General features: G+C 36.3%; 2 protein-coding genes across 4 annotated transcripts in view; one reads left to right on the top strand and one right to left on the bottom strand.

The window, feature by feature from the left end:
- Positions 1-9,374, top strand: part of LOC106871104 (endoplasmic reticulum lectin 1) — a 488,243-nt gene that overhangs the window by 38,521 nt on the left and 440,348 nt on the right. The window lies entirely within an intron of this gene.
- On the bottom strand, positions 4,169-8,034 carry LOC106871100 (tRNA (adenine(58)-N(1))-methyltransferase catalytic subunit TRMT61A). Its single transcript, XM_014917401.2, has 3 exons — positions 7,607-8,034; positions 5,277-5,546; positions 4,169-4,640 (listed from the first exon to the last, which is right to left on the bottom strand). The coding sequence occupies exons 1-3, from the start codon at positions 7,929-7,931 to the stop codon at positions 4,210-4,212; spliced, it is 1,026 nt and encodes a 341-aa protein (XP_014772887.1). The 5' UTR covers positions 7,932-8,034; the 3' UTR covers positions 4,169-4,209.

The raw sequence follows: 9,374 nt of genomic DNA on the forward strand, positions 1-9,374 counted from the left end.
TGGAGTGATGCCAGTTTCTGGAGATTGAAGCAGTATTATTAGTGTTGGAAACTAAAATATTTTTATACATTAAAAAAAAAATCTATAAAAACAATGTATTGTTTCATTTTATTTGCATTACATAGATATGTAAGGGCATGGCTATGTGGTAAGAAGTTTGCTTCTCAACGACATGGTTCCAGGTACAGTCCCTCTGTGTGGTACCTTGGATAAGTGTCTTCTATTATAGCCTTGGGACAACTAAAGCCTTGTGAGTGGATTTGGTAGATGGAAACTGAAAGAAGCCTATCATGTATATGTGTGTGTGTCTCTAACCAGTGTTGGTGTGTCCTCATAACTTAGCAATTCAACAAAATAGTACCAGGCTTTCCAAAATAAGTATTGGGGTTGAGTTGTTCAACTAGAATTCTTCAAGTAAAAGATTTTTCTAAGTTATACTTCTAGCATCTCTTTCTAGGTGTGATGTATGTAACAGCAAATTCTGAGAGCTCTATGGAGCATCACCAAGAAATATGATGCTTTGTGGTAGTGAAACTTTGATAGTGACATCTCTTGTTTAGTTCCATTTCAGCCTTGGCCAAGCAGATCTATTATTAGAAACATTCTAACTGTGACTATCCTTTCTTTTTATGATATCTAGGATTATATTATCCAATATGTCCTGTCCATTTTCTGATATTTCTTGCAAATTGTGTGTTCATGTAGAAGTTCCTTCATGTGCCTGTAGGTTCATGGTGGTCACCGAAGAAGTGGGTTAGGTGAACTCAGTTGGAACAAGACAGTTGCTGTTTTGGTGCACTTATGTCTAGTGGTGTAGATCCCAACAATATTTGGGGCTAATATGAATATTGAAACTTGAGTGGCAAGCTTGCAGAATCATGCTGAGCAGAATTTCATCCATCTTTACATTCTGAGTTTAAATTCTACTGAGGTCGACTTTGCCTTTCATTATGGGGTCAATAGAATATCAATTGAACATTGAGGTCAATGTAATCGACTTAACCCTGAAATTGCTGGTCTTATGCCAAAATTTGAAACCAATATGAATATTGAAACTGATGGGATAGTTTCAATATAATGACATTGTAATAATATTCCTGAATGTTCAAGACTCTGTTTGGGGTAATTAAACATGGAATGTAGATTACAGCCTAAAGTCAATCCTGATTAAGAAAACTGATGACTAAAGTATTAAAAATAATTACTGAGATTAGCAAAACACTGGCATTATGCTAAATTCCAAAAAATATCATGAGATTTCTTTTTCACGGAGTAATAGGAATTTACATATTCCTCACTCTTTATTAATATGGCCACATCCTTCCAGTGTGGTACTAATAATAAACATTATGTACAAACCTAGACACATTTTGATATGTCTTCTAAAAGGGTGGTGGTTCAACTGAAATTACCACATATATAAACTGATATATCCTGTTTGTTTTCTACATCTTGCTCTTTAATCACTTCATACTTGACTGAGTAGCATTGTATATATGCAAGCTTGGCTGTGTGGCTAAAAATTTCATTTTGAAACTACATAGTTCCAGATTCAATCCCACAGCATAGCACATCAGATATCTTCCACCATTGCCTTATGCAATACATATATATATATATAAATGTGAACATAAAACAAATTGTAATTTGAATTGTTCACTTTTTTGAGAGATGACTGAATAGAAAGTACCTTACTTCAATTTCGAGGTGGTATCAAAAAGTTCCTGGATTAGCAGATTTAGCACCTGCAGACTTCCATCACTTTCCCATTTTAGCACTGTTGTCAAGATCTAGAGTGAATCATAAAAGGCCCTCAACTTCCAGGACAGATTCCAAAAGTGGCAGGAACCCTGGGACTGGTGTATTGCTGTGCAAGGTGACTATTCCAAAGGAGATGATGTTAAAACTTCGGTAAATAAGTTATTTTTTATTAAACTTTTTGATACATATGTTTGATTTTTAATATTGCACATACACTAGATTACATATTAGGAGTCATCCTGATATATATTGGTTCATCCCATAAATAATGCAGTTTTTTTTACACTTCTTTTATTTTTCAAAATTAAGATAAAGTCCTTTTTTAATCTAAAATATACTCTCCTTCATTTTCTACAATGTTCTTCCATCTATCTGGTAGACTTGCAAGGGCCCTCTTCCAAAATTCACTTGCCCATGATGGAAAATACTCCTCCACTGACCTTATCTACAGAATTCAGGTTTTTTCCATCCAAATGATAATCAGATGGGAGCAATGTCCAGCAAATATGGTGGGTGGGACATCATTTCCCATTGAAACTGCTCCAGCCTTTGGAATGTCATCCTTGCTTGTATGTGGCCAAGCATTATCCTGATGGAAGAACACCTTTCATCTTGAAACCAAAGATGGTAATTTTTCTTCTAGTGCTGTCTTAAGCCACTCAAAGTAGATCTCCTTTGTTATCGTTTGGTTTGGGTTTAAAAGTTCAGTGAACTAAACCTTTCATATCCCACCAAACATGGGTGAAAACCTGGGGTGCTAGTGTTTCTCCTTTCCCTACCCACTGTCTTCAGCACTTGACATTTTTATGGAGAACCCATTTCTAGTAACCAGTCCAAAAAACGTTCATTCATGAGATGTGACAGCAAAGAAGAGCGCTCATTTACTCTCTGCATGTGATTAGGCTCAGAAAGTTTGAGGAACCCACTGACCCAAATTGTTGACTTTTCTGATAGCACACAGACATTGATAAATGGTTGAGTGACCAAATCCAAGCTTCTCTGCTAGTTCCTCTACAGTTACAATGGGATTTTGTTCCACCAGGGTTTGCAGGACATCAAGCTCTACAGATCTTCCAGGATGAGGCTCATCTTCTAAGCTGTAGCTTCTGGAACCACCGTTGACACTGGCTTACGTTTATTGCCCAATCCCCATATACTGCATTAATATTCCTTGCACTTTCCATTGTGTTGTTGCCTTTATTGAACTCAAAGCAAAATATGCTCCTTTGTCACTTCCATTAAAGCTTTGAAAAAATAACCATTAAAATCGAACTGCACTCTTCAAAACTTGCATTAAAGAATAAATACAAAGTAAAATTACTACCTGCTTTCATAGTAAATTGCAGGTTATCCCATCCCCCTCTGACTTTTAGTTCATGCAGTTGAAAAAAAAAACACGTTTATGGGATGACCGAATATATTTGTATGTATATGTATATATAATTTAGTCATCGCTAATTGTGACTATGTGCTAGGAGCACATATATTGCTAGAAACAAGAGTTAAACCACTTATAGCTGCATAAAAGTACATTGCCATATACTGACAGGGTAGATAACTGTTCTATGAGCAAAGCAAAGCTAGAACACTGGACTAGTTTCATCCTAATGGGAATTGCCAACAGTGGAACCTCTATTGCTTCCATGGAACAACTAATTTTCTCTGTCAGTATATATATTTATGGCTAATTTAGCAAAATGCCAACATGATGGTGGAACAGTGAAGAAGAGAGTATCACAGAGGAAAGAAACAGACATGGAAGGACTGGAAGAATGGGGCATAACAGAGAACTATACTAGGTAGCTAAAGGAGAAGCTGAAAGTTTGCCCATGTTCTGTGGTATGAGGACCAGAGGTATGAGGTGTCCTGGATTGCAAGACAGTGTATTAAAGAGAAGTATGTCCAGATGGATGATAAGTACACTTGCATTTAGTGACTCTGAAAAGAAAGAGGCATGGAAGTGTCGCTATGAAAGACTGCTAAATGTAGAGAATGTATGGTAAAAGGATAGTCTTCCTAATATGGACCTAACAGAGGCATTAGCTATCAGATTTGACAGTTGTATTGTAGATAAGGCTATTAAGGATATGGACACAGAAAGCCTCTGGTCCATCAGGAACTACTGTTGAGATGCTTGAAATATTTGTTGAGTGGGATATGACCTAGTCTATATGTAATGAAGCTCTTGATGAAAGTTGAAGCTCTGAAAATGGGTTTATTTATGGATGGATAAGATTCTGTAACATCAAATGGAGTCAATTTGTAGTTGTTTGTCAAAATACTGCTGAAGTATTTCGTTATAGATATACTATTGTTCAAAATTTGATTGTAAAAAATAAAATTACAGCCTTTGTGAATGAAACTAATATGACAGAATAAATTATTTTATAAAATAAAAAGCTGAAAATTTCAAAATAAAATGTATTTATTTTAGTATATGTACATATGTCATAGATAGAGAGAAGCAAATGTTAGATATCCTGTATGACCTGGCATTGTAGTTGGAGGTACACCACTTTTGACCTGGAAATAATCTTTTGTTTTACGCCCAACCAAATCATAACTGTAAAAAGTACCATTATTATCTGCACTTTTACATTCTTTATCAGTCTGTTGTTTTTCAAGTTCATTATTTTCTTGTAAACTGTTTTCTAAACATTTGATCTTATTTTCTGTAGTACTCTCACTTTTGTTTGTTAACATGGTGTTTTCATCTTCTATGCTGCCAAGACAAGGAATTGGAATGTTTATTGTTCGAACATCAAAATTCCGTACCAGACATTCAACAGTTGAACAATCTTCAAAACCATTTTCTCTTAATACTTCATGTGACTTTTGGACTTGCTCAATACATGGAGAAAATGTACATATTCTTCCACCTAAATAAATATAAAAGCAGAAATTCAGAAACCCTAAGAATAAACATTATTCATATATACATGCATGTATACATATTTAACAGGAAATTTTATATATAATAGCAAGTTACATCTGGTTAAGTGTATTAAGTGATAAGATATTAAAGATTTATTCATTCTTGATTCTGCTTTTGATGTTACACACACTTTGAAAAGGAACATTTAATTCTTAAATATCTCAGTAATTCATTCTGCATTGATCTCTCCCTATTCTAACAATTGAATTCAACACTGAAAGCTAAAAAGTTGTCTTGAATCAATATTTTCTTAATAGTTAGCAATTTAGATATTTTGTACAAAGGAAAGACAAAGCAGATGAAATAACAAATGGGAAGTACAGTCAGAAGAACTACTCAAACCGTAACTTGAGTGCTGCTAAAGTAAGAAGCATCACCTTCAAGACTGAAATATCTAAAGAACAAGTTCAATTCACCCAAAAGGCTTGTGTTGTTTTCATCTATCAATTTCACTCATATTGCAGCATATAGAACATAAATACCCAAAGTATCATGCAGTGGAAACAAACCCGGGACTACGTGATCATGAAGTAAACTTCTTACCTACACTAAATCACTTCTATCAAAATTAACACTGTACCTTGTTTTTTCAATGCTTTACTGGCAAACACAATGGCTTCCCAGGGTGATGGCATGTCCAAGAAGACAGCATCAGCCATGTCATCTTCAACACCAAATCCATCCTTGCAGACATCTCTGCATACTGCTGTCACATAGTCAGATACTCCATGGGTTTTAAATTCTTTGAGAGCTATTTCAGCTCTCTGTTCATGAAATTCAAAAGTATGTAAATGACCAGTTGGTAAAATTGTACGAAGGATAGCATGTGAAAGGGAACCACTTCCAGTACCTAAAACAGAAGAAAAAATGGTGTAAAATGTAACGCAACTCCTCATGGCAGCCCAAGAAGAATTTTTAATATCATAATGTAAAGTTTTTAGAGAACCTTTCTGATGTACATAGGGAAAATGGATTCTCTGTTTCAACACTGAGTATTCCAACTGTTCAATCAATGGAAATGCTTACTTATTGAATTAGTATAAATGGCTGAGTATTCCACAGCAATTATACAGCTAAAGTAAATCTTGGGAAAATCAGAATTACAGGTGAAGTCTATTCTTTGGGCTTCCACAGTTTCCATTTATCTAATTTTACTCAGGAGTTTGAAGTCAATCTGAATCTAAGGTAGAAAACACTTACCCAAGACGGCAAAATCCTTGAAGCCAGTGCCCCTCTCTAGTCACAGCCAATGTCAGTATGGTGAATCTTACACATTTTTGCTATATCGACTCTACATGATGTGGGAGCCACAAAATCCAGAGTTTGATGTAATATACCCATCAGCTTGTCAATTTTTTTAAATGACTTCCTGGATGAATATATTATTTAATTATTGAAAATATTATGCCTCTTCTATTATAGGTAAGGTTAATCAGAAAGGATGTCAACCATAGTACTTACATGGGATCAGTCACTACTTAAACCAGTTATGAGCAAACTGTGCCCACAGGACTTTCTGACAAGTAACCTAACGAATACTTGAATATTTTTTAGTAGTGCAGTCTACTCGATGATGAGCCATGTCTCATATGGCCTGCTTCTAAAAAAAGGTTACCCCATGTCATTGAAATTTCAAAGCTAAGAGAAAATGCATGATCAATTCAAAACAACGTGAATAAATAAGTATTACATTTGATTAATTCTGGTGTTGATTTTTCTTCTCGAGAAATTACTGACCGAATCCCAGAATTAATGGTCATACTTTGCAATTTCCCTAAGCATGAAATCCTGTAACCTGAGGTGTCCGTAAAACAGGTATACTTTCTACTGTAGGGGACAAGGCCTGAAATTTTATGGGGAGGAGCAATTCGATTACAACGCCCCTAATGCTTTTATAAGCTCAAATTTCCTCCCTGGGAAGGGAAGTTGAACTCATAAAGATCCTGAATAAGTGCTGCTAAGCATTTTGTTCAATGTGCTTAATAAATAACGGCAGTGAAATACATAATGGATTTCGCTTATCAAAACCAGTTCCGGGTTTCAGTTGAAAAAATTTGAATTCTGATTAACCGATGATAATTTCAGGGCATTTTTATTGTTTTCTAAGTATAAGTTTTCAACAGTGTCATTACCGGATGGAGCAAAATATATTTTAGCGGCATAAAATCTCCATTGTACTTTCAAGTCGTTTTTCTTTTGATAGGGTCAAATCTTTCGTACATAAGTTTTAGATTTGTATTATAAGGCTTTCCACATCTAACATCTACTGTAGGAATAGGTCCCTACAACTTAGGGTAAATTATTACCCAAATTTAAATGGTCTTTATTTATTTATGCGCCCTTTTTTCAAGCCTAGCCAGGCTCATGGGCCCGGTTTCTATGGCGTATGTATTCCCCCCAGCTGGACGGGACGGGACGGGACGCCAGTCCATCGCAGCTTTACTCAAGAAACAGGAAGAGAGAGTGAGAGAAAGTTGGGGCGAAAGAGTACAACAGGGGTCGCCACCACACCCTGCCGGAGCCTCATGGAGCTTTAGGAGTTTTCGCTCAATAAACACACACAACGCCCGGATCCTCCGACCGCGAGTCCGCTGCCCTAACAACTGGGCCATTGCGCCTCCACAATTTAAATGGTACTGTATTTAAATTCAGAATTTACAAAAACCTAACTAAATGTTCAATGCTGAAGCGATTTTGCCAATTAAACATCCCTTTTAATATCTCCCCCCACCTTTTTTGTTTCATACATTAAAAAGTGGCAAAAAAAAAATAATAAAACAAGAAAAATGACACTGAAGATTCTAGGACGCTACAATAGCCAGCTGCTTATTTTACTTACCCTAAAAGTATGAAAGTTCAACTAGGATTGCGTCAAGATTTTAATTTTTCGGTGATGCAATAATAGCTTACCTGCTTCTAAGACAATAGAACCCGGTTTCAAGTCAAGCTGCATGGTAACTAGACTGATATCTGTAGAATACAATATTTGGGTCCTGTGGGGGACATTCAGCGTCCAGAGTTCTGGAGTCGGATAAAGAACATACAGCCATCCCTTTGGGCAATTTATTTGAGAACCATACTTCACACCAATTAAATCTGAATGACGCAAGGCTCCGTAGCGTGTTTGTGAGGTAACACCCTTGTTCACTCGGATACTCAATGTGTTATCGAAGCCGAGAAACAAAATGACAGTGTCACCATCTTCTATCGTTTCTTTGTAGTTCGCAAAACTCATGCCGGAGTTCGTATGACAACAGGAGAAGAGAGAAACTGTATAAATCAATAGATGAGTAGTTAAAGGGCGGTGTAATAGCAAACAAGCACTGATAAACCACGTGGTATGAAGGGAGGTAACTGGAAGTATATGGTGAATATTTTGCGGGATGATTTGTATTACAACAGATATAGTGAAAGTAGTGGAGGTGCAATGGCCTAGTGGTTAGGGCAGCGGACTCGCGATCATAGGATCGCGGTTTCGATTCCCAGACAGGGCGTTGTGAGTGTTTATTGAGCGAAAACACCTAAAGTTCTACGAGGCTCCGACAGGGGATGGTGGCGAACCCTACTGTACTCTTCCACCACAACTTTCTCTCATTCTTACTTGCTGTTTCTGTTGTGCCTGTAAAATCAAAGGGTCAGCCTTGTCACGCTGAATCTCCCCGAGAACTACGTTAAGGGTACACATGTCTGTGGAGTGCTCAGCCACTTGCACGTTAATTTCACGAGCAAGCTGTTCCGTTGATCGGATCAGCTGGAACCCTCGACGTCGTAAGCGACGGAGTGCCAACAAACAACAAATAGTGAAAGTAATTATATTTCCCATCAATCAAAAATTACCATTGATTCTACCGTACACAGACAACGCTGACAGAATTTACCAAACTATCCCATACCAAACAGAGGGTTGCTCTGAAGTGTCTGATTGTGCTGCACTGTCTGAGATTATCAATAAACACTAAATTTTATTTTCCTACAAACATATAAACATGTACATCTTTTAGAACATTGTCATTTTATAAGATTTTGCAAGCAAATCCTTAAATTAAATTAAATTCTTGGTTAATGTTTACATCTTGACCTGGAAATGAAAAAAGTACTGGAATGAGTGTAAAACAATGTGTAAGAAACGAATATGTAAAAAAAAAAATGCGCGCAAAGCAACGGGAGGGTGAGGAGAGAACTTCGGAAAATTCACAAGGTCCGAGCTTTTTCCTGCATAACTTTTAGGAAAATGTGGGGTTTTTTCAATGAAATTTTATATAAATACCTCTGAAACGGCATAAATTACGGTTATAATGTAATTTGTGGGGAAAATTTTGAGATGGGGTGAGGACTTTCGGAAAATTCCCAAGATCCAAATTTTTCCTCGTTATATTTCGAAATCACATTCAACTTTCTACAGATATTTCTATCCACTTTCAATAACTTTTAGTGTTTTGGCTTCAATTTTGTTTCATTTTCAATTATTTTTACGCTTTTTTAACCCTTCGTTGTTATTCGCATTCACTCGTTATTACTTTCTCTCACTCTCTATCTATATACATAGAGATAGTTAGATAGATACATATATACTCACGCCGCCACCTCTTCAATTATCTGGCCATTGAAAATTCCTATGAAAATGACGACTACCGAATAAGTGTCACATATTTTTACAGACAAATTCCTCTATTTACAT

This window comes from Octopus bimaculoides, chromosome 11, assembly GCF_001194135.2.
Source record: "Octopus bimaculoides isolate UCB-OBI-ISO-001 chromosome 11, ASM119413v2, whole genome shotgun sequence".
NCBI classification, from domain to species: domain Eukaryota; kingdom Metazoa; phylum Mollusca; class Cephalopoda; order Octopoda; family Octopodidae; genus Octopus; species Octopus bimaculoides.